The sequence below is a fragment of the Motacilla alba genome, chromosome 2, assembly GCF_015832195.1.
Source record: "Motacilla alba alba isolate MOTALB_02 chromosome 2, Motacilla_alba_V1.0_pri, whole genome shotgun sequence".
Taxonomy (NCBI): Eukaryota; Metazoa; Chordata; class Aves; order Passeriformes; family Motacillidae; genus Motacilla; species Motacilla alba.
Genome location: NC_052017.1, coordinates 63,380,530 through 63,406,041, shown reverse-complemented (window position 1 = coordinate 63,406,041; position 25,512 = coordinate 63,380,530). Strand labels below are relative to the sequence as shown.

General features: G+C 47.0%; 1 protein-coding gene across 27 annotated transcripts in view; it reads left to right on the top strand.

Annotated features, from left to right (window-relative positions):
* The window catches only part of ATXN1 (ataxin 1), a 338,211-nt gene extending 314,281 nt beyond the window's left edge, over positions 1-23,930 (top strand). For 25 of the 27 annotated variants that reach the window (XM_038127009.1, XM_038127010.1, XM_038127023.1 and 22 more), the window contains 2 exons: positions 9,342-11,382; positions 18,787-23,930. In XM_038127009.1, coding sequence (XP_037982937.1) covers positions 9,502-11,382; positions 18,787-19,317 — 2,412 coding nt within the window. In that variant the 5' untranslated portion in view covers positions 9,342-9,501 and the 3' untranslated portion in view covers positions 19,318-23,930. Of the gene's footprint in view, positions 1-179; positions 247-306; positions 326-9,341; positions 11,383-18,786 lie in introns of those variants that run through there. The other 2 variants (XM_038127027.1, XM_038127026.1) reach the window with 2 other exon arrangements.
* The last annotated feature ends 1,582 nt before the right edge of the window (positions 23,931-25,512 follow it).

Genomic DNA, 25,512 nt, shown 5'->3' with positions numbered 1-25,512 from the left:
CTATTTGCCAGCTTTAGAGTATTTTTTTTTTTTTTGAATGAGTGAGTGAATGAATGAATGAATACCTGATTAAGTTAATGAAGCTGAGCCAATGGTGGGAGGGAGCGACTTGGCTGCTGCCTGCTCGAAGAGATCTGGCAGCACATTAGACTTGCATAACGCTTTATAGCTCCATGCTGCGCTCCATATGAGCCACAGGAGAGGGCTGCAATAATTACTCGGCTCTCCGATTGAAAGCAGCTGCAGGTAGCTAGTCATCCTCTTGTCCATTTCACTGGTGTCGGGAGTCACTTGTCTTGCGCCGTGGATTTCCAGGGGCAGATGGGTAAGGTGCTTTCACGGAAGTGATCGCAGTGGTGAGAAAGCATGTTCGTGGCTCAGTGACTTTTACGAAAGATCCATTCAGGTTTCCAAGCTGTGATTCACTGGACCCACAGGTTCAACGCAGGATTTTTTTTTAGTTCCTGAGTTCAAAACTTGTATATAAATAACCTTGATGGCAGCTGTGTGATTTTTTGTTTTCTTGTTCTTTCTTCACCTGGCTGGGAAAAACAGAGCAAAAGGTTTTCTTGTATCAGGTTTTTTGTTTTAAAAAAAGCAATTTTTAAGTCCTCAGAGTACTTTTTGATTGTTGTTTAAGGCAAGTTTTTTCTGGCAGCCCCGGATGGTAGATACCTTTGTTTCTCACATACTTAAATTAAGACTACTAGCACTGCCTGTTAGCACACCGCCTTCATTTGTCAACGTTCCCTGCTTGAGAGCAACGATGATGATTTGCATTCTTAGTTGGAACGGGTGGGTTTTTTAATTGCAGCTGAAGCTTGTGACTGTGGAACCTGCTATGTTTGTATAATCCTGCATTATTTCATTTTCTTTTGATTGTTTTCTGTGTTGCCTAATCAGAACAGTTGGGACAATCTCAGCCTTCCCATGCTGGCCTCAGTCAAGTGACACTGGTGATGGATTTGGGCTCTGCGCCCATTTTATCTGCTTGCTCCCCATTAAGCAGGAGGGAGGCTCCCTACTCACTGAGTCAGGGAGAGTAGCTAGTCACTTGGTTTTGTGGGCTGCAAGGCCTGGGGAGGCATTTCAGAGAGAGAGAAGATGGAGAAGAATCGATCTGACTTTCTTCTTGCTCGTGTGTAGTCCTACATGCACTGACCCCTACGACACTGCCTGTGCTGAGATGGTCGAGCGGGAGGGTCTGAGTGGGTGGTGCTGCAGGCCATACCTAAATGTAGCTGACTGGAATGAAGAAGAAAAAAAAATAAAGAGTTAGAGGAAAAAAGGTGTCGGAGGGGCATGTTTAACTTGTTCTCTGTCTGCAGCGCTGGGGTACGTGTTGTGTGCCTCGAGACCAGCATGAGCTGCTGGCTTTTCTGTTTGTTCGGTAGTGATGGTCAGTCATCCTGATTTGGGAGGGCACCAAGTATGCACTGAGGCAGTGAGCAAGAGCTGGTGCAAAATGGCTTCAAGTTAAAGCTTTGCTGAATGAAGTCGGAGCGAAGGCAAGGTGTTGGAGTCCATTTCAAGCAGAATTTAACATCAGTTCATGTTTCACACTTTACAGATGGACTAATTATAGTCTAATTTGCTGGCACGTGGAATCTACCAGAGAAGCAGTCTGCAGGGAAGACTTCCAAGGAAAGGCACTGAGCATGCAGATGACCTTTCCAAATCTTCCCCTAGAGCCGTGCTCTCACACTGTCCCCTTATCAGCCAGGCTTAAAGGAACACTCCTCCCCGTGAGCGTCTGTGCTTATCTGTAAAATGGCTGCTCCGAGTTGGCTGCTGCTTGCTGGTGTTTCTGGCTGGATCTTCAAAGGGGTGAAACGCCCCCGGTTTCTGTAATTTTTCGTGGGGGTCTTATTCAAGTCTCCTGGCAGCGAAGCCAGGCGTCTCTCTTAATTTGTTTTGCAGAAGATGGAGAGAATGTTAGCGAGCATTTTCAGACACATGGAAGGAGACCTGTGTGACATATCTGCAGTACAAATGTGTTCATACAGGCATGACAGTTTCTGTCACAAGTTAAAATGAGTGGCGAGTGGGTGTTGCTACGTTTATAGTCACTCATGTGAAATTTTCAATGGAAAATTGTGTAGGCAGCTCCCATTGTAGCCACATTGTAGGCACATTTTAGATAAATGAAAAACATCAACAAAGTAATTTCTGTATTATACTTGTTTATAAATGAACTCTATTCACTCATTTAAGCTGCAGAAGCGCCTCTAGGGGATGGGTGTGAGAGTGGAGGGTGTCGCTGAGCACTGTCAGATGTCCTCCTCTGGCAGCAGTCACTGCAAAGCAGGAGAAAAAAGACTGGATGCTGCGCTGGCCACTTGTGGAGTTGCATTGGTGGGATCCCCCTGTCTGTGGTGGTGTTGGGGTTGAAAGAGCACTTTAATTTACGTGTGTTTGCTCCATGGCTTCCATGCTGCCACCGCAGACTCTGGGTATGTGTGTAGGGGAATGCTGACTTCCCGAGCATCTTGGGTTGGTGGTCCTGATGTCCTGACACAGCTGACTCTGAGGCTTGGGGAGCAGGGCTTTGGAGGGGTTTGGCAGGGCTCTGTCAGGCTGTAAAGGCTTCAGTGTGGCATGGTGGTAAATCATCAAGCTGCTGGAATGAGCTCCAGCCATGGGGGACTATGCAGCTGGCAGTCAGCCTGAGCTGAGACCCCAGGCCCGAGCAGCCCCGGAACCTTCCTTTGTGGCTGCAGATGGAGCTGCTTCTCGCAGGGTCAGCTGAGGTGCACTTTCTGTTGTGCAGCTGAGAGAGAAAGCTGCGCATCAAGCTGTGCACTCAAATGGCTTTGCTCCAGGCTCAGACCCTCACTTAGCAGTTACACCCTTTCCTTTCCCCCACAGAGGCAGAAGGCTCTGGAGTCCAGCATTTCACCCTCAGAAAAACTGCACTGTAATCCACCCTGTCAGCTCATGCATTTTTATCTGTGGATATCTGATGCTATTTTACAAAATTCCATTTCCTGGTGTCAAATGATGAGAAGGGAAATTCCACTTTTAGCCAAACCAATAAGTTTCTGATCTTGTGGGCTGCAGGGAAGAGCTAGAGACCTTAAGCCTGAAAGAAGGCCTCACACAGCAGAGGGGCAAGTTAAAAGAAGTAATAATAATAATAATAATAATAATAATAATAATAATAATAATAAATACCCTTCACCATTATAATTTTAATAAATCTTTTATTTGTGAACCAGTATCATGTTGTTTCAGAAGCAAGAAGCTGGGCCTGATTCCTGACATCTGAGAGCCCAGGTTTGGCATTGCAAGGGCGGGAGGGGGTTCTGTGCTGGGGAGCGAGGGTGCTGCAGTGGGGTGGGATGGGCTGGGAGGGTGGCAGGATGGGCAACACAGCCCTCCAATGTCAGCCCTGACATGAGGTCAGCTTGCGGCTCTTGGAGGAAATGTCTCCTGGCTTGCAGCCTTCCCTGGCATCTTGTACGGCGTGCTCTGGTACCACCTCTCTGCAAAGCATGCTGGAAGAGGAGGGATCACCTTTGCTGAAAGCTTTTTTCTGTATAAACCAAGGATGTAGGCAGCTGTGAATCCATTTAAATCACCCACAGTACTCACAGTCCTGCAAGGCTTACATGTAGCTGCACCACTGTGTGTGTGCACAGAGAGGACAGAAAGGTCTGCTGCACACCCAGAGCACAGAGTGGCTTCTACAGATGCTGAAAATAAGGGTATCTCTCCTGCTGCAGAATGAAGTGATGGCACCCAGATAATCTGATGGCAGAAACCTGCAAACTTCTGAAAGTTAATTCCAACTCTTCATTCAGCAGTGAGCTTAACTAAAACCAAAGATAATTTTAGCACCATGTTCCTGTGCAGTTCACCGGCACCTATCAGGCATAATAACAATGTGTTATTAACTAAGAACAGTCTAACCATAGTAGCTCAGGAGGCAAGTGCCCTACTTAGGACATGCACATCTCTCCTTATCCTCAGAATTCAGGGTAAGTAGGAGAAACAGACAGTTAACCAGTGGAGTAGCTTTCTAATAATCAGTTTGTATCACCTGTGCTTGTGAATGGCTGTTCTGGAACTCCATCATCTGTCCGTCCTTTTGGGAATATGTCTCACACTGTTTTTTCCTCCTAAATCTTCCTCTCTCAACTCTGGTACCTACATACCTCCATTAAATTCATGGGAATGTTGAGTCTTTGGGCATCTCACATCTGGTGATGTTCTCCCTGAGATTTGCTCATATCACTCGCTTTTTGTCTTTTGTGGAGTCTGTCTGGCGTGCCTGGGGAGAGGGAGGACGTGCAGAGCCGCTGCTCACTGTGCCGAAACCTGTAGCAATTTGCTGTGGCAGATTCCCAGAAGTGTAATAAGAACTTAACACTGCACTGGACAATCTGTCTTGTGCATGCGGTGTTGATCGGGAATCCTTTCATTTTGGGAGGAGAATTTCAAATTTTATTAGAGGTTTTCATGTTCCTTATTAATGGATCTCTGCAGTTGGCTCTCCCGGGAATTCCGCCAGGGAGCTGTGAAATTGGTCGGGTTGGACAATAAACTCCTATAGCTATTGTTGGCCTGCGCTGAGCTGCACATGGCAGGGCTAATGGAATCTGTAGCAGTTACAACCATGAATATGTAGCTGGCAGCGGGCAGGCTGTAGAGCGGGGGGAGAAAGCTGGCGTACGCATCTGAGAGCCAGCATGCAGCTGCGGAGCCCTCTGCAGTGTGTCTGTCTTTTCGTCTCTCTGAATCTGATCCTGCAAGATGCCAGCCTCCTGGGAGGGGAGGGGAGAGGTGGGACGAAGTGCCTCCCCTTCTCGCTCCTTTCCAGCGCTGCCGAAATTACTCACTCGTGATAGGACGGGCGGGTGATTTGAGGCGGGAGCATCAGAGTGCGCTGCTGCATCTGCCCGGTAACACCCCAGACGGAAAGAGCCGCGTAGCAGGCTCGGCTCTGTGAATGTTGCATTAACATCTACGTGCCAGGCAGGGCAACAGTGTCTGATGGAGGAGAGGCGCAGCTTTTCTAGTGCATAAATGTGCACTGGATACAGCTCACGGATAAATGTGAGCGTTTGCTGCTCGTACCTGGAGCTGAAAAGTGGAAGTTGAAAGGTCATAGTACTCTGTGTGGTTTTAGGATTTGCGATCAAAGGAGCCTTTTTACAATAAGTGACTGGCTTAATTGAATCCCTGAAGCTGGAAGCTGACGACTGCCCCCCCTTGGGTGTTTGCTTCTTGCACCAGTCCTTCCTCTTGCTGGCACACGATGGTGTGAGCTCCCTGGCAGCTGCAGAAAGGTCAGGTACCAGAGGAGGATGGAGGGACCAGATTTTTGAAGAAGGTTTAGAGACCCAAAAAAGCATGCTAGTTACACCATGGGACAGAGAAAGTGCTTGATTTCTCAAGACAGTGAAAGTCCCACTGTTTGCATAGCCAGGTGTTGCTGTGCTTTGTGTTTCTGGCCCCAACTTCTCTGCAACCAAAGGCTCAGTCCTGGGTGGTGGGACACAGCGGTCACTGTGTTTGGATGCTTGCATTGCTGGTTTTACCTTTGCTGCAGTGAACTCCAGATAAATAAAGGAGTTCAGTATCTGAAGCTATAACCCAATATCCTCTCCTATGTTTTAAATTTATTAGATGAAATAAGCAGAAAAATGTTGTTTTGGGAAACATAGTGAAATTTAAAATGCCTTGCAAAGAGATCGTGGAGTTTTGCATGAAAATGCACATCCCGAGCTCCAGTGAGCAATCCCTCTGAGACCAGAGCAAGCCCAGATGGTGACTCCTCCAAGTGATTATTTTTCTGCCTTAAGCCTTTCCAGGAATTTGAGTGTGGGCAGACTGCCAGCGGACACTGGCTGTCCAGACAGTTTAGCAATGTTCCATGTGTACTCACTGCCAGAGATACCAAAGTCCAGCTGCTCTCCCTGATCTCTTTGTCCCTTTTACCTTCCCAGCCATAATTACACATGCCTGCATGCACGCACGCACTTCTGACACACACAGGAGCAAAAAGTCACCTGGTGTTTCCTGCTCGTTTGCATATCTACAAATCGTGATTGACAGCTCTGAAGTTAAAGGAAAGCTCCAGAGTCGGAAAAATCTCTTGAATCAAAAAAAAAAAAAAAAAAAAAGGCATGCAAATAACGAACCCTGCGGCACACCACAGAAGGCAGACGTTCATCTTTCTAGGACAGCCAGCAAAAAACTGCTTAACCAGGTCTTGTACCTCTTGCCTTTGAGACATTCTTGTTTGGGTTGTCTCCCTTTCATTGCTTCCCAAGCAAAATCTGTCCTGTCTTATCTTTACTGTTGCTGGAACTTGAATAATGCTGAAAAGTTACTGTTTTGCTTTTACATCTTGAAGTAGAAGTAGGCTGTTTTATGCTGCATATTCCCATTTTTTGCAAGTCCAGTCCTATGTCTGTTAAGAGCTCAAAGTCTCACTGTGAAGTGCCTGGGCTTGAAAAAGTGGGGCAGTATTCACTGCTCTATGGCTGTCTCATCCCTTGTCTCCATTAAGTTTATTCATTCCTCCCATGTTCTCCAGGAGATTTTGAACAGTCCTTTTGTTGCCGGTAAAGATGAAGTCAGCCATCTGAAAGATTCACACCGAAAAAACCAAAATGCACGACCCAAAAGAGTTAGTACTTGGTATTTTTGAAGGATGTTAGCTTTCACATTGGAGGCCACCCAAACTTCAGTGGTTCAATGCTATTTAGCAGAATAAAATCTTTGCTTCAGCTCCTGCATAGTGAAACTTCACCCTATTTCATAGAACTTCATAGTATTACTTTCCATGCAGAGAAGCTGAACCCAGATGCCTCGAACTTTTGGAACCACTGTTTTTGGGGAGCCTGGTTTACCCATCACAGCAAAAGAGCCTGTCCCTATTCAGTCCCAAGTACAAGCTCTCTGCTCTGTTGCAGGCAGAGAAGCCAGCCCTCTGCCTCTGCTCCCAGCTTTTCCCTGTGGGAGCGTATTTAAATTCTGGATTTGCAGCTCATGTTCCAGAAGAGATTGGAGGATGATCCAAGTCCAGCACAAGCTCCCTGTGGCAAGGGGAGCAGGATGAGCACCCCATGCTGAGGATGTCCCCCCTGGGCAGCTGCCTGGGCCAGGATCTGCTGACTTACCTACCCAAGCCGACTGCCTGGGGCAGAAGGCTACAGAGAGCTAAAGTTAACCAAGGATGACTGCGCAAATGTGAGCTCGGCAGTTTTATTTTTAGTCGAACTTAAAAAGAAAAATCTGTAAGTCATGTGTAATATAATAATTTTAGCTGTTGCCAAGACACGCTGAGCAACTGTTAGGAGGAGGGGAAGGCCCGTGCTGATCTAGCAGGGGCCCTGTCTCCTGGCTGCCCTCGTCCCCGCAGTCGCGGTGCCGAGGCAATGGCGCTGACAGACAGGGCAGGTCAGGATAGTGCCTGGGCTGCTGCGCCCTGGGTGTCACCGGCCCTCGCACATCTGAAGCTGCCCTGAGTTCTTTCATCCTCCCAATCTCCTCAAAGCCAGGGAATCTACCCTGAAACAGTGCTTTACCCCCTTTCTCCAGCTCTAGCTGTTGGTGTTTCATTACTGTTTATCAATATTTAAAGAATGGAGTAATTAACTTAAGACTGATTGTATCAAACCATTAGAAGGTTTGGACTTTTCCTGCAGGCTTACAGCAGCTTGGAGGACCATAAACGTAAAGAGTGCTTTTAAAGATAGGTTTAATCTGAGTCTAGTGTGTCTTCAAAGTACTTCATACACATATAAACATCAGGCTTATTGTTCATTAGAAGTGAGGCAGCAGGGAAAGAAATCCCCCGAAGGAATATTACTTGCCAAAAGATAAGTATCATTACTGCTGCTCAGCATTCCCTTTAAAGTGGGCTATATCCTATTTCCATCTTCTTTCACATCCACTCTTACTTCTTTCTTTCTGTTCTTCTTACATATAATGCATGCTTTTCTTGTTGAACTGCCACTCATGTGAGGTGCACAGTTTCTCATCACTCATTCTTGAACAACTTTCAAAACAGCCAGAAATGCAGATGACAGGTGGTGGCTTGGACAGGGGCTGAGGAAAAGTTTCACTCTCCATGAAGGTTGATTAGGCAAGGCAAGGTTTCAGGAAGAGAGTAAATGTGAAACACATTACAGTTACAATATTTTCTTTAGCAGGTAATAGAAGAGTTAGGAAGACTTTGTTTGCTTTGGATGAAATTGGTAATGCAGAGAAAGCAACTTACTTGCTCCAATATCAGCCCAATATGAAACTGCGAGTTTTTACAGTGGTGGGGGCTCATGATTTGGATCAGGAAACTCAAACACGCTTTTCCAAGCAGTTCTGGGCAGGTGTCCCCAAGGCTGAGGACACCTGAGTCAAACTCATGGACCTCTGGCCGTGGCCATGAGTGTGGTACCTCAACAGCCTCTGTGGTGCAGCAGTGGCCAAGAAACAGTGGGGTTGAATCCTGCCAGAGATGGATATGGTGCCAGCACCTGGTTCTGGCCTACCTGCATGTGGCAGGGAGTTCCTCCCGGTAGAGTCCTGCTGGGACACCTGAATGTGAGGCCTCAGTAGCAGAGGGAGTTCAAAGCACTGGGTCAAAAAAACCCCACCAGACATCAAAAACCTGGCTCAGATCCATCCCTGGCTCTGGGCTGCTGCTGTAAATAGCTCGCGTGGCTGAGCTTCATTGCCAGACTGGGAGATGAAGCACACGTGTCCCTGTAATGAGCTGTGGTGTGGAGTGGGGACAGGAGGCAGCTGCTGCCTCCATAGCCCTGCATGGTGTCACGTGAAGTCACCCTGCCGGTGTCTCTGGGTTTCAGGGGTTTAGGAGTGACACACCACCTTCCCTCTGCAGCACTCACAGTGACTTGTTGCTAACAATATTTTGTGTGTGTGCCTGTTCCTCGGGGCTCCCTGCTGTGTGCCCATGTTTTTTTAGGACACGCTAGGGTGAAGGCAGTGTCATCATTGCAGGGGAAGAAGAGGCTGGAAGAACAAAGCAGGCACCATAGAGACATGGAGGGTTTTCATAGAGGAAGGAGAATAAGCCTTGAGAAATAAATGCTGCTAAATGTGCCAAGTTATGGCCAGGTTGTTTGTGATATACCTAAATTTTTTAATGTTTTCCTGATGCATTAGCAGACATGCCCAGGTTTTTTCTGCCGTTTACAGCATAGCTAGCTGTCAACTGCTCTTTGAAATGAGAGTGGCAATGCCTGACCATTTTTTTTTTCCCAGAGGTCTTTTTCCTGTTTGCTGATTTAGGGTGTCTGCTTATTTGTTTTCATTTCTCATTGCTGACGATATGACTCCTGTCTCCCTTGCCCACCCTTTCGTTGCAGAATCCAGAGGAGCTGTCGGAGGATCGTGCTCACAGGGAGATGATTCCTCATGAAGTCACTGGATCCCCTGCAGAAATCAAATGTGACTTTCCGTTTATCAGACTGAAATCAGAGCCAGCCAGACAGTGAAGCAAGCACAGTGGAGGGGGGACGGCGAAAGATGAAATCCAACCAAGAGCGGAGCAATGAATGCCTGCCACCTAAGAAGCGAGAAATCCCTGCCACCAGCCTGCCTTCGGAGGTGAAGCCGGTCCTGCCAAACGAAAACCACCGTGCAGATAACCTGGCATGGCTCCCCAGCACACCCAGTGCCCAGGGCTGCCTGGGGGGCCGTCACCGGCCCGGGGGCACCTCCTCGGTGGAGGCAGGCTTGCAGCAGGGTTTGCACAAGTCACTGTCTGCAGGGATGGACTATTCCCCACCGAGCGCGCCCAGGTCCGTTCCAGCCTCTACCACTCTTCCCACGGTGTACTCGCCCGCCCTCTCCCAGTCAGGGACCCCCGTTTCCCCCTTGCAGTATACTCACCTGCAGCACACCTTCCAGTTTGTCGGGCCCCAGTACAGTGGATCGTACACCGGATTCATCCCCTCACAGCTGATTTCCCCAACGGCCAATTCTGCGACCGGCGCTGTGGCGGCGGCCACAGCCGTTGCAACCACTCCATCCCAGCGCTCCCAGCTGGAGGCTTATTCCACTTTGCTGGCCAGCATGAGCGGCTTAAGCCAGCAGGGGCACAAAGTTGAGCCGCACCTGGTCAGGACGCCTGGACTGATTGCTGCTGGGTCTCCTCCACCCACCCAGCAGAACCAGTATGTCCACATTTCCAGCTCTTCCCAGAGCACTGTCAGAAATGTCTCTCCTCCAACCATCCCAGTCCCCCTGCACCCACATCAGACAGTGATCCCGCACACCCTCACCCTTGGCCCTTCCTCCCAAGTGGTGGTGCAGTACACTGACTCGGGGGGCCACTTTGTCACCAGGGATCCCCCCAAGAAACCTGAGAGCAGCCGGCTGCAGGCGATGCAGGCCAAGGAGGTACTGAATGGCGAGATAGAGAAGAGCCGGAGGTACGGCATTTCGCCTTCTGCCGACATGGGTCTAGTCAAAGCAGGCAATAAACCAGCTCCCCATCACTATGAGACCAGGCACGTGGTAGTTCACTCGAGCCCCGCCGAGTACGGCGTGCGGGATTCCTCAGGTGTCCGAGCCTCTGTCATGGTGGTCCCCAACAGCAGCACGCCCACAGCGGACATGGAGGTGCAGCAGGCCACCAACCGTGAGACCTCTCCTTCAGCCCTCAACGACAAGGGAAGTTTGCACTTAGGAAAGCCAACCCACCGGTCCTATGCCTTGTCTCCGCAGCAGGCTCTGGGCCACGAGGGGGTGAAGGCGGTGGCCACGCTGTCCCCTCACACCGTCATTCAGACCACCCACAGCGCCTCCGAGCAACTCCCCGTGGGGCTGCCGGCGACAGCTTTCTACACCGGGACCCAGCCGCCGGTGATCGGCTACCTGAGCGGCCAGCAGCAAGCCATCGGCTACCCCGGCAGCCTGCCGCAGCACCTGGTGATCCCGGGCACCCAGTCCCTGCTGATACCAGTCGGCAGCGCGGACGTCGAGCCGTCGGGAGTCGCGCCTGCGATCGTCACGTCGTCTCCTCAGTTTGCAGCAGTGCCTCACACGTTCGTCACCACCGCCGTCCCCAAGAGCGAGAACTTCAGCGCAGAGCCCCTCACCACCCAGCCTGCCTACCAGGCCACCATGGTGCAGGCGCAGATCCACCTGCCTGTGGTGCAGTCCATTGCCTCCCCTGCCGCCGTGCCCCCCACGCTGCCCCCTTACTTCATGAAGGGGTCGATCATTCAGCTGGCCAACGGGGAGCTGAAGAAAGTAGAGGACTTGAAAACAGAAGACTTCATACAGAGCGCGGAAATTAGCAACGAACTGAAAATAGATTCCAGCACTGTGGAGAGGATTGAAGACAGCCATAGCCCGGGCATCGCCGTCATACAGTTTGCGGTGGGGGAGCATCGAGCACAGGTAATGGCAACGCATGATGGGCTGGGGGGGTTGGACTGGAATGCAGGCTCTGGCCCCCCAGGCCACATCACAGCTCACTTGCTTTGGATCCACTCGGGCTTGGTTCTTCATCCATCTGTGGTTCAAACTGTAGACCAAAAATCATCCCCCTCACTGTGCTGTGGGAGCCATCAGGTCACACTGGTGATAAATGTAGACTCTTGGATATCAAATGGGTCTCTTTTATAGCTGGGGAACTCACAGGAAGACTTATGTGATTTTCATGGGTTTTGATTAAAATACCAGATAATGTAAGGAGTATGAAAGGTTACATTTTTCATTTTGATAGGTGATTTTTACCATTCACACCAAAAAGATCGTGATAGAATCAGATCAAAACCGACTCTAAAGAGATAGGTCAGGCACAAGTGAATTTCCATGACTTAAAAACTTGGAGCTGCCTGGGAATGATTCTCATGCACATGAGTTACTGAAATGCACTACAGAGTTTTTCTGAAGCTTCGCTTGAAGGTGGTTTTAACATTGCATGGCTCATGTAAACTCTGTGGTTAAGTGCAATTTGGAAGGAAAAACCATCTAGGTGTCTGGGCAGGCTGTGCTTCTGACCTTTGTTTCTCTGTTTGCAAAGCATGAAGAAAACCTGTAACTTTCCAGAGGTGTTTTTAGGTTGAGAACAAGTGCATAGTGATTTGAAAGTGTTATCCTGATGCTGTCCATTTTCTGAGCAATTTAGATTCTGTTGGTTGATGCTGAAAAGTTCAAATGTACTGTGTAGCATTTGGCTTCCTGGAGGTGCTCAGTTTAGATAATCCTGTTGCAAATCTTTTGTTTTGGTGTGGGTGCTGTGAACTCCACCATCCGCACCTCTGATGCTGCAGCCTCAGCACTGGAGAAGCAGAATGAGAGAGGAGAATGAGAGGAACTGGGCAGGGATACAGGTAGTAACACACCTCAGGCTGATGGTTTTGAGAAGAAAAGCAAACAGTGATGGTACTGAGGAGCAGATCACACAGAAAATTTCTACAGTCTCAGCAGCCTGTCCTTCCCCAAGTGTACACACATGGTGAATCACTACATGTGGCATGTCCTCCTTCTCAAGTCAAACAGGCAGATTCCCTGTGTGGGTTTGTTCATGCATGTGCCTGCATCTGCACAACTGATTGAAGTCGAGCCTCTCATGCTTCCAGTATAGAGACTCGATGTATTTCCCCACTGCTTAACTGTATTTTGGTGCATCTCAGGCATCGTGGTTAGAGGAACTGTCCTTGGATCAGGACCAGTTACTATAATTTGCCATGGTCCCTTGAATAACGATTTCAAAACTAGCAATCTCCACTCTGCAATGTTCATCTTGCTCACATTTCTCTGCCTGCAGCCAGGCCATCGGTGTCTGCACAGAAGAAGAGGTACAAATGAGCAGATAGCGTTTGTGTCATGTCTCGGTCACAGCCCTGTCAAGGCAGGCAATGGACTGCGGTCCCGGGAAGAGCTGCGCTTTTGCAGGGGGTGGAGTGCCATCCTCTGGCAGAAAGGGAGCAAGTCCGAGGCTCTACAAATCCAGGACCTGGCACACGGGTCTCACCCAGCAAAGTGTCACCTTACAGAGAAGCCTATGGGGAGCAGGCTGACATCATCGCAGCCGAAATACTCCCCAGCTGTGTTTCCCACCGGGGGATGCTTCCAGAATGGAGGGCCAGTCACGTAGAGATATGATTAGAAATGGGGGTTTAATTTAGGTTTCCTGTAGATTCCAGGACTTGGGTCTCTTCCCAGATCAGCTGTGTCCCTGCACAGCGGAGATGACTGCCGGTTTTCCTTCGCCTTGGGGAGGGGGGAGAGAAAGAGAGAGAGAGAGAGGGTGCATTTCTACATGCTTGAAGTCTCTGTGACCTCACCCTTAGCCTGCTCTGGCGCTCTGGAAGTATTCAGCCTTATTTGCAGGTGTGCAGCAGTCATTACTCCTTAGAAAATTGCCTGTGTGAAGAGGCTTAGTCTTCTCTCCGAAAGAGCAGTACTTTGTCGAGCTGCTCTGAGCACCAGCACTGAGGTGCTGCCGTGCTGAAACAGAGCTCTTGACTCTGGAGTGCAGGGGGATAGAGCTGCGTGTGTAGTGCAGCTCCACAAAGTATTTCATTACAATTGACTTTCACTTGCATACGTGCTTCTGCAAGAGGAGAGCTTTTCGAGTGGTATTGCCAAGGGAGTGTAACTTGTAAAGAGTAAGTGCCATACAAAAATAGGGTTGTTATCATTAGCTTTGGCTCACTTACTCCTCCCAGGGATCGCTGGGAAGTCATTATAATATTGATGAATCTGTATTTTCAAGCTCTGTGCAAACACTAGCTAATTTTCTCACCAGTTGAGGGACAGAGGTAGGAGGTTATTTTCAGCTGAGCATATACCACTGTAATGGAAACAGGGAGGCACCGGGCAGCTACTCTTGTGTCGTGTCACTGCAAGCCCACAGCTGGCCCTCCCCGGCACAGCACTTAGGCAGAAAGGGGTCATCTTCCCTCCTTTTCCAGTCCTCCAGTCACCTGGAAAATCCATCCCTCTTCCAGGTATGGAAACCTAGAGGAAAATCAACACACCTGAAGGCCTTAGTAACTGAAATAAATGAACTAACTATCTTTACCCCTGGAGGGATGCTAGGTTTCCATTTCACAGCATCCCAGCTCTGGATTAACAAGTCAAGTAAGTATCAACTGGGCCAGAACCCAAGGTCCAGCTGCTACTCCTGTGCATTCAAGGTGCCTAGAAGACAAGACCCATGGATCTGCATCTCTTTGGAATACCATATATTATTTTTGTAATAAGAATTTCATCATTATTACCTGTCCATCCTTTTGCTGCCAGGAGAACACAGAAGCCAGTAATTCACCTCCCTTGATGTTAAGGTCAAAGCACACAGGCTTTGCAAAATAACTTCTCTGAAATGCTACGCTTCAGTTCCTAATAATTTCTAAAGTATAGATAAAATGGAAAAGATGAGCATACAGTTCTTAATTTTCCTTTAAAAAAAAAAAACAAAACAAAAAAACCAACAAAACCAAACCGGAATCAGAACCACTAGAGATAGGAAAGTCCCATTAGATAGAGCATGCAGTTAAGTTTAGTGCGTATGATTTTAGACCATCATCCAGTTAAGTTTTCCCCTTACATCTTTCAATGCACACACAAATGGTTACTTTTTCTTTGAGCTCCATTTCTCATTATCCTTGTCACCATAACAGACACAGAAAGAGATGTTGACTCAGTTCTCTGCTGCAGATGGAGATCTCTGCCAGCCTTCCCCTCATGTGATCTCTGTGTCCCCTGGTCACAGGACAGTAAGTCCTTTTGTCTCCAAGTGATGGGTGGCTGTGGTCTGTCCTCACGTTACTGAGCTCTGGGAGTGCAGCAGATGACACAGCTCATGTGATAAAGGCGGCAGCCTGTGGTCTGCTGGACGAGAGGCAGCTTCTCTTGAGAAATTACGGGATTGCGTGACTGCCGAGAGCAGCAGCCCCTGACGTTCCAGCCCTGCCTGTCTTTGCTGTAGTAACAGTGGACTGAATTGGGGTAGATGTAGCCCTGGGGGGGTGCCCAGTCAGAGCATGTTCTGGAGAGTGGTTCCGTGGCACGAGGTGCTGCCTACAGCCCCAGAAATCTCTCACGAGAAACCCACTCTTGTGAAGGCATCAGAGTGCAGGGGGAACATTAGAAGTCCTGAAGTTTCTGAGTAGGGGAGGTTGTGTGCGAGCATGGCACTGCAGAGGCTGCTCTCTGTGAGGAGAGCTTCTAATTCTGTGAATCCGCCCAGTTGTTTTTTGGGCCCGAGGAGCCTTTCAGCACCCCAAGCAAGGCCTTCAGTGGAGAGCTCTGCTGCTTAATTGCACATTGTTTCCAGAACTGCTTCCTTCTCTTTGTTTCCAACCTGCCACTCCTAGTTTCATCACATTTTAATAGCATTATGGAGAAAAACACTTAATTGGAAAATGCATGTTTACATTTGTTAAAATACTGTTCACATTAACCACTTTCATTAGGCACCTTTTGCTGTCATGCTTGTTATTTTGGTTGCAGCAGTGAGGCCCAAGACTAAAGTTGTGTTTCTAAATGATGGGAAGGGTGTTTCCTGGGCATCAGATCTTCCAGCCCCTAGTATCTGTATTCCACTGCCAGCTGGGATTTCTTAAGCTGTCTTAAGCCTGTCTTGCCTACTGAGTTTGGCTGAGAAATAAAAATTACAAAGGGTTATAGAAAGTTTCAGTTTTCAGTGGCTGCACTGAAGAGTTTTGGCTGCTTTCACTAGTCAGTGTTAACAAATAGAAATATAAATGTAGCTTGCAATAGAGCCTCAGTATGCTTTGAGAGGAACCGACATGTCTGTTTCTTACTTTATCCTCTCAGTAGTAGGTAGAAAAGTTCCAAATTTCCTTCTCTCCTATAATAATTGTGGCAAAATACTGGGGGGTCGGGGGAAGATAAGGGGGTTTGTGTTTTAATGCAGTGGTCAGAAAAAAAATTGTGGGGGTGCTTATACTGAAATTTCACACTTCAAAGTTCTTAAACTTGTTTTTAGAGGATAGTTAACTCAAATCCCTCCTTAGCTGAATCCAGAAGCAGACAGCTAAAACAGGGCTTGATAATCCATGAGGGAACCCATTTCAAATCAAAGGCGGTACATGCACAGTGTGACCACATCATGGGCATTCTAGCATTCCACCATCTTTGGTGTTATTCATGATCACCACCACCAAGTCTGGTATGTGTTTCAGTGATCAACCCTTCAGGCAAGTGTTTTGGATACTACATTAAAAAAAAAATAAACATAATGTGTGGTGGGAATGTGTTGACATCAAGAGGAACTTGTGTGTTGGTGAGGATGATGCACACAACCAAGTATGATTCCCACAGATGCAAATAGCTTCTGACAAGGATGGAAAAGTAGAAAAGGAAAGAAAAAAAAATGCAGCAGGCAAGTAGGAAGAAAGAAAGATGTGAGAAAAAGCTGTGTCCACCAGATGATCCATGCCTTTGAAGACAGCCAACAGTTCTTGTGTAGACAGCAGCTTCCATGTAAGTCAATGGGGGATGCTGGATACTTGTTACTTCTCCTGATTAGACTCCAGATAAACTGAGATGCATATGTGTGGAATAGGATCCCAAGCTCTGGGCAAATATTTCTGCAAATCCTTGTGCTGGAATGTTTCTGTCCAGTGACATGAAGGGATGGGTCTTTCATGGTTACCTCACCCCAGTTTCTCCATAGTTCAGAGCTTAAACCAGGGCTCGGGTCAGGTCCTTTTCTATTATTGCAGTGTGTGTAGTTTGACTGTAGGCGAATAGTTCTGGTTGGAAAAGGTTTAGCATGACAAAAATTGATGTAGTGTCTTACATTTCTAAACTGCTCCTTTTGAAATTCCTTGTACAGTGGCTTACTGTGTTGGGCAGGTGGAGTGGCAGGATAATGGATGCAGTGTTATCTGCTGGCCTAGTTGCAGAAGTGCATAGCATATATTTATAGACTCAATTAGTTTTTTTTGCAACAGAATCAACCCTCCATAAACAGCAGTCAGCTGCTAGTGCATGGCATGCACGTAGTCAGAGGCACCATCAAAATCTGGTGGGAATCACTGGTTTCCTGGTTCTGGAGCATCTGTCTCTGAGCTGTCAGACATTCCTGAGCAAGTCTTCTTGCCCAAAAGGGCTGTGGAGCTGGTGGGGTGTGAGGGGCAATACCAGGGGCCCTGCTGGCAGGGAGAGCAGCTGTGGGCGTGGCACTGCTAGCAGGGAAGGGGCAGGGCTGCTGGGGGCAGGGCTTCCATAGAGTCCAGCCTCTTATGGACAGATGCGTTGGAACACTGGAGTGCAGTGTGCATCTCAAACTGCTGCCTTTTTAATGATGCAAAGCCATGCTGGGTGTGACAGCGTTACTCATTCCAGGGCTGAGAGGTGGTTTCACAAGCCTGCTGTGGTGTTCCTTTTAAGTGAGTCCGTGGTCCTGGAGCGGGAAGACTCTCCAGGCAGCTGGTATAGTCTGTGCCTGCTGAATGGCTCAGAAATGAGGTGAGCAGAGCACATGTATTCAGGTGATCTCCTACCCTTTTGCCCCTACCAAATTAGGGTTACACCATCAGAGTGGGATTGTGTCCCCATGCCTGAGAAGAGCTCCAGGGGACATGAGGACTGTGGGAGCAGAGCAGTGGGTATCTGTCTTGAGCACAAGCCAGCCTCTTACAGTCACAGACCTCACTGGTGTGACAGGCAGTGGTTAAAAACATGTGCCAAGTTTTAAAGAAGTATTAGTCAGAATTTCCTGCTCTCTTTGTAGTGTGCTGGGGAGGGGGGTGTCAGCCCCACGGGTTGAGAATCACATGAGTCCACATCAAGTGTTTGAGCCTGCAGTGAGTGCTGGACTGCTACCACGTGCAAAGATAAGTGGGTTTTTTATCATGGTTTTATCAGGTGTTTTTTATCATGTTGGGACCTCAAGGCCCAGCATTTGCAAGGTCAGGGAGCAAGAGGCACCTGCTGGTCTGTTCTGGCCATGGCAGCTCCCCATAAGATGGTTAGGTAGGATTCCTAACCAGATGTGTCTTTAAAGTGTGATGAAGCAGAGGGAAAGGATACATGGTACAGAAAAAGAGACACAGTGAGAGGAGACAAGGAGACATGGTACATGTCTGTACATGGTACAGAAACAGAGACACAGTGCAGGAACGGCAGGAGGAGGAAGGATGACCACCTCCCTGAGGAAGTGCAGGAGATAAACTCTGCAGTAGAGTGGAAGACCAGGTGTGAGAAGGGAAGAAATTGGACTGGTAACAGACTGCTGGGGGAAGGCAGGCTCTCACCTGCTGCTCTTATTGGCTACAACTTTGTATGTGCTCGTGGCCTTCCCCTGGCAATCTGAGTACCTTCACCCTTTCACGCTGCTCAGTGAGTGCTTGTTCGGACAGAGGTCAGGATGACATTCCCATGATCATTTAGGAAATCGTATGTCAGAACTGAGAGCTTCTCTTGAGCCATCCTCTGGTTGGAAAGGGTCTTTAGATTTAAATTACAGTTCTAGATACAACAAGGGAATGATAGGAAACAGTTGGCCAGACACCGAAGCTGTTGTAACTCTGACGCCTGTCTGAGTGACTGCATAAAGGTAAAGCTTGATTCCTGCTGAAGTTTGTGCCATGAAATACTGAGCTCAGAGAAAGTATTAAGAGCTGGGTGACAAGGGCTGGCGTGAAGTCTGGTGACCTATATTCTGATTTTGCAGAAACTGAACATCGCCTTTGCAATTCCAGCTTTATCTCTCTCTCCCCTGTCGCAAGCACTGCACATGTGTGAGGGCTCACGGAGTGATCTCATGCTCTCCCCTCTCTCTCCCTCTGTCTTCCTGTGTTGTCCCGTCTCTTTCTGCAGGTCAGCGTGGAAGTCTTGGTAGAATACCCTTTTTTTGTATTTGGACAAGGCTGGTCATCGTGCTGCCCTGAAAGAACCAATCAGCTCTTTGATTTGCCATGCTCCAAACTCTCAGTGGGGGACGTCTGCATATCGCTCACACTCAAGAACCTGAAGAACGGCTCTATTAAAAAGGGCCAGCCCATGGACTCAGCTAGTATCTTGCTGAAGCATTCAAAGAATGACAGTCTAGCTGGAAGTAGACACAGGTATGCGGAGCAGGAAAACGGGATTAATCAGGGAAGCGCACAGATGTTAGCTGAGAACGGTGAACTGAAGTTTCCGGACAAAATAGGATTGCCTGCAGCACCTTTGCTCACCAAAACAGAACCCAGCAAGCCCCCAGCAACAAGGAAGAGGAGGTGGTCAGCCCCCGAAACACGAAAACTAGAGAAATCAGAAGAGGAGCCACCGTTGACTCTTCCCAAGCCTTCTTTTATTCCTCAGGAGGTTAAGATTTGCATTGAAGGTCGATCCAACGTAGGAAAGTAAAAGTTGTTTGGGGAAAGGAAATTAGGCTATCCCTTGTCATTTTTATCCAGATTACTGTACTGTAGACTAAATAACCCAGTATTTACATGTTATCATCTTATTTTAGGTTTATGTTATAACCTTGTTGTTATAGTTGCAGCTGGTATTATGCAGGAGACTGGTGCATATGTTTTTCCACAAGTGTTTGTCAGTGACTAGGTTTATCGAAAGCTACAGAAGGGGCAGTATCTGCTTCACACACCCTTAGTGGAAATGAATGTGTTGTCATGGCTCCTGTTTTCTAACACCTCGTGTAGGACAGGGTCCAGCTGTGATTTTGTTTTCTTTTCGTCGATGGTTTTTTTTGGTTTGTTGTTTTTTTCTTTCTTTTTTTTTTTTTTTTTTGTGTGTTTGTTTTGTTGTTCTGGTTCCTGTTCCAGTTTTTTTGGGGGGAGGTGAGGAGAAGGGAACTGTAGCAGAGGTGTGTGTCAAACGTGGGGTGCGTGTGTGCATGTGTGTGTGTGGGTGGGTGCGTGCCAGCCCCCAAGGCGGGATGGCAGCTCTCTGGCGGGTTCGTGATGAGGTTTCCTCACCCCAGGTGGAAGCTGAGGACACAACCCTTGGGTGTGTTACTGAAAAGGATCAGACAGTCTGTGATGTTTTCAACAACAAGCCAACTCTTACTCAAGGCTCTGCTATACATATATATATATATATATACATATATATATATATATATTTGTGTGTGTGTATATGTATATATATATTTTTCCCCCATGGGGTCTGACTGCACTGATTTTTATTCCTAAAGCAAACTGCCACACCACATTTCCTTTCTGCTTGCTAGTGCAGTTCCATTGCCCAGAGTCAGCGACGGCGAGGCTGTACGGACCCTCGTGCCGGTCGCCCGGCGGGGTTTCCCTTGGGGGCAGGGGGGTGTGGGGGGTGTGCGTGTGGCGTGGGTGTGCGAGGGTGTGTGAGGAGGCCTCTGGCTCTGCAGATGCGCCTGGCTCAGGCTCACTCCTGTTTCTGTGCAGTGTTAGACAAATCGACTGGGTTACGCCATTGACATTTGCTTCCACAAGGTAGACGCAGACTGCCCCTTTGAGATCACAGGCATCCATCGTTTGCAGTTAGGTTGCAAATCTTTGTCTTTAACTGTAGTACTGGTTTTAGTTCTTGGTTATGGACAACTGGTGCCACTTTTTTCAAATTGTGGTGTGTGACACAGGAATCCGCTGTTGAAGATGAACCTAGAATGTCTTTAAGCTCTTAAAATGCTGTTCACACTTTATTGCTGAGCATCCTGGTCTAACACTCAGTACGTACTGTATATCACTTTAATCTGCTCGGAAAGCAACAACAACAAACAAATCTCTTCAACACTGTAACTACATGCAACTATGTAAAGTTTTCTCACAGGCAAGATGCTGAAAGTTTTAATGTGGTTTCAAAGGGATGAATGTGAATTATTGAACTAGTATGTGACAGTCATTGTCCACAAAGGACTACTTAATAGGAGGCACTTTTTAAACTTTAATGCTTGAGAAAGAGTTAAAGGCATATGCGAGCTGACATAATAAAAAAAAATAAGAGAAAGGAAAAAGGAAAGAGGAAAAATCATTGTCCAGTGTTTTTGAAAAAGATGGACTTTAAAGAATCTTGCAATTTGCACATCTTGAGTTTATCATTTGTGTGGTATTCCTGCAGTTTTTACCTAATAATGTTGTGGGGTGGGGGGGTCTGAAAGAGCATAAACAAATGTAGCAATTACTCACTAACCTGCCTACGCTCTAGGCCATTTCATAGGGTAACGTTCCTTTCAGAGTTCATTTTTGGTCTTTCTACCTTATCGGCCACACAGAACCAGGTCCTACTGGGACACCTCTGAGAATTTTTCTTCAGACTTGCTGAAAGAGTTTTCCAGAAAAAAAAAAAAAACATTTCTATAAGTAAGCAAGGTGTTTGTTTGTTTTGAAAACAAACCTATTGTTATTTTATTTTTATTGTTATTATTATTATTATTTGTTATTTTAATTGCATCGTTTTCCATTGGAAAGGCGACATTTCAGGAGTTTGGTACAAACCAAGTAGGAGCGGGGGGATTCACGCGTTCAGTCTTTTCTTTCCCCAGGTAGGGCCGGATCCTCTGAGGTGCTGTGCACCCAACCTCCTGCACGAGCCTCGGGGAGGTGCGAGTATGAAGTGTGTCGGGGCTGAGTGCTAAAGCCTGTCGCTGCTTCTTGGAAGATCCCAGTGGGATTTCAGTGGGATCGCACTCGGGCCCTCTGTGAGCAAGCGTTCGTGTCGTCATTTTTGGTTGGCGAGTTCACATCCTTCAGGTAGTTTTGAAGAAGCCGTACCCATAGGGAGAACAGGAAATCAAAGTCCGTCATTAGAAACACAGTAACCTAAAGTGAACAAATTTATTTAAAGTCTTGTTTTCCCTCTCCCCTGAAATACAGTGCTTTTCTTTGAGAGAAGAAATGTTAACCCCAAACCCCATTTTTGACTCTTGTTACTTGTTACTTGAAATTTAGCTCACACCAGACCTAATTGTTTTTATACCATATTCTGGGGTGCACCAAAAAGTTGAAATATGTTTAAAATAGCTTGAAACTTTTTTTGAATTTCCTTGAATTTTATTAACCTCTCGGCAGGCTACCAAATAGCTGAGTGGGTTTCTTCTCACAATCACACAGCTTAGTTAGTGCTTATTTGTTAATATTTCTGCTCAGAGAAGTTGCTTAATCTTCCATATACTCTGCTCAGGGCACTTGCAATTTATTGTTTTGTTTTGTTTCCTGTTTTTTTTTTAAGCTTTGATGGTAAAGGAATAGAAAGAATTACAGATTTTAGTTCACAGTCTTACCACTATTTCTGTACTTCACGTGTACTTAGAAAAAAAGAAATCTCAAGTAAAACCATACGCATACACATTTGTGGTCAATAAGGAAGCAGGGGCTATTAAACTGACTGGATCTATTCAACTAACACTAAAAAAAAAAATAATAATAAAAAAATACATTTGGAGCAATAGGAATGTATTAGTTCTGTGCTTGTATTTCAGACTGAGGAATTCTGAAATAACTGGTTCTTTCCAAACAATTGTCCCCTTCCATGCTTTAGCTTTTGTAGGATGTGCAATACTTTACGTGCCAACTTAGACTCACCTGTGCGGTGTTAGCTAGATCTCATACCCACTTCTGATTTCCCCTGGTTTTGTCTCTTCTGAATTCTTTTCTTTATACCTTTCTCCCTTTGCCCCCCCCCCCCCGTCCCGTCCCCACCCCCCCAATTAATAAGTCCCTCCCTGTCCTCCCCCCTCCAAAAACCCACACCATATTAAGAGTAGAAGATCCCTTGCCCCGGGAAACACAAACCCTTTTTTATTTGTTGTTTCAAGAGATCCAGGAAGAAAAAAAAAAAAGCAAAAAAAGAGATGTATTCATGTCTACATGGCATCCAGGCAGACGGTGGCACTCAACCATATGGCCGAGTGCCACCTTCCGCCTGGACACAGGCACACAGGAGCTGGCTCCCACCGGGGCCAAGTCCTTTGCAAGGCAGGGCTTTGCCTTTCCCTCTGGCACTGAGCATCCCTTGCTGTGCAGCCCCAGGCCCGGGAGTGCCATCGATCCCCAGGGCAGGTGCAAAACAGCACAGGGATGATGAGGTGAAGCCGAAGGAGGAGGCTCTGCCTTTGCCTCTGCCCTGCGTGGCGGCCGCTTTGCAATAGTAACTAAGAGCAGTTTTCTTTTTGTCTGTTTGTTTCTTTCCTTTTGTAGCAGGCCTCTTTAGTTTACAACAAAACGCATACAATCACCAAGAAATTAGTCAGGGCAAAGAAAAATAAAACAAGAACCTCTTTATAGGGATTTCTAAAAAAAAAAAAAATCTATTTGTCTATCTGTCTATCTATCTATCTATCTATCTATCTATCTATCTATCTATCTATCTATCTATCTATATATCTCTATATATACAGTGACTGTTCCTTATAGCATCTAACTTAGGCATTGTTTCAGTTTGTCTGGGCCACATCGTGGGGAATTTGAGTTTGATGTCACTTACCTCGAGTCCTCTGGTCGAGACCCGAATCGGAGTCTCTGTTGACCTGTTTTACCATTTTGTACCTTGCCCTTAAACTTGCTTTCCCTTAAAGATGCAGACCTCGGGAGGAGGGGAGGGACACACGTTCCTTTTTTCATTCCTTTAATTCCTTTGTTCCACTGTCGCTTCGTTCGACCTGTCGTTCCTGTCATTTTCTCAGCATGGGGAAGTGACATCACTACTCGTTTCCCTTAAATCAAGGAACATTTAGAAACCTTTCACACCTTTTACTCAGGGATGGGGCTGGTGTATGTGTGGTACACTGATGTGACCAGAAGCAGCACTTTTACTGCTCTGGAGTAGGGATGTACAATGTTACAGACAAGTTTGGATTTCCTGCATCTCATGGTTTAAACTTTGTAGATCTCATTTAGATTGCAATACAAAAGCAGCAGGCTCAGCGTGAACTGTAGCTGTTGGTTATCATGAAAATACACTCTCTGCAGAGATTTATATTACTTTAAAGTGTGTTGCCAGTAGTAAAAAGGAAATGGTGAAATTCTGTTAATTCTTGCAACTGCTTAAGAAAAAAAAAAGCCTATGTCAAGGAGAGCAAATTCTCAAATCTTTTTAAACACTAATAGTGTTGTTTCAGAGTGGCTCTTGGTGCACTGCTCTGCATGTCATGGGACCCAGTTCTGCAAACACTTATACATGTGCCCATGGGAGGTCTGGGCTGGCCAGCAAAGGCTGCTCAGGAGCTTGCTGTAAAGCACATGTATAAATCTTTGTGAAATTGAAGTGTGGTTCAGTCAGGGCCAGATCCTGACCTTAACTGGGCAGCTGGAAAAATGTCAGGGTTGACCAGGGCAGAAGCCTTGGGCAGGTGGAGGGGATTTGGCCCATTGAAACACTTCTGCTGTCCCAGAAACTTGACAAATGGCAAAATGAGATATGCACTCGTACAGTTTCCATTTTTTCCCTCCCCATCATCACAGGTAGCAGCAGAGTCCACTGTGAGCTCTGGCCAGTGTTGATGTGAAAAGCAAGGGGAACATACCACCAGAGTGGAGGCAGTAATTTCTTTTTCTCTGGTTTTTCCAACCCTCCCACTCTCCCAAATCCTGTAATACATAGCAAAAGGAGAATCTGTTGATGCAGATATGCATATGTGCACACACACACACCCAGGCAGAAGTGTCTGTTTGCACACAAAGAAGTAATGTGTGCATATTTTTTATGTGTATGCCTACATGTCCACTTGATTCCCTGTCCTGAGGACAGCCTTGCTTTGTGCCCATAGGGAAATTCCAAACGCGTTGCACACCTCTACTCCAGAGTTCAATTTCTTTTACATAGACGACCTCGCTTCAGATGTGTTACCTTTACTGATAGGATCTTTTCTTGTAGCACTATACCTTGTGGGAATATTTTTTGATGTAAACCTAATTTGAGAAGCTTATTAAAAATAGAAACTTTTTTTGAAGCACTCACATTGAGGAGTACAGGTAATGTTTTAAAAAATTGCACAAAAGAAAAATGAATGTTGGAATGATTAATTCAGTGTTTGAAAAAGAGATGGCTCTGTTTGAACAGTGAGTTTCATACCTTGTTTGTAAAAAAAAAAAGTTTTTAAATACAAAAGCAGAGAAAGGTTGAAAGTTACATGTTTTTTGTATATAGAAAATGTCATGTCTAGATGATCTGATTTGTATTGGCTCTGGCCAGGAAGAATTATTACTTAAAAGGCTCTTAAAGAACAACTGTGCTTAATTTTCTGTTCATATTACATGGGTCCCATTTCTGGGGAATGGAGTCTCACTGTTAATTCCTGTGCTGAAAATACACCTTGGAGCAGCAATTCCTGAGTGCAGCTACCGGGCACTTCAAAGGGTGGCTACTGTGCAAAACGAGAGTCTCACTCTCCACTTGTATTTTGGCTTTAAGTCTCTTCCGCCTGCGTTGAGGGAGCCCCTGGCAGCCCAGAGGTCAAGGCTGGTTTTGAGGGAGGCCTTGGCCGTGCCCTGGGCAGGCAAGGCCCGGCTGGCCCGAGTGTGGGGACCCTGCTGGTGCTGGCAGCCCTCGGGTTGAGAGCTGCTGCTGGCTGAGCACAACCTGCATAGTTTCCACCTGAGGCCTTTTGGTCCTGTGTTTTCCTCTCTC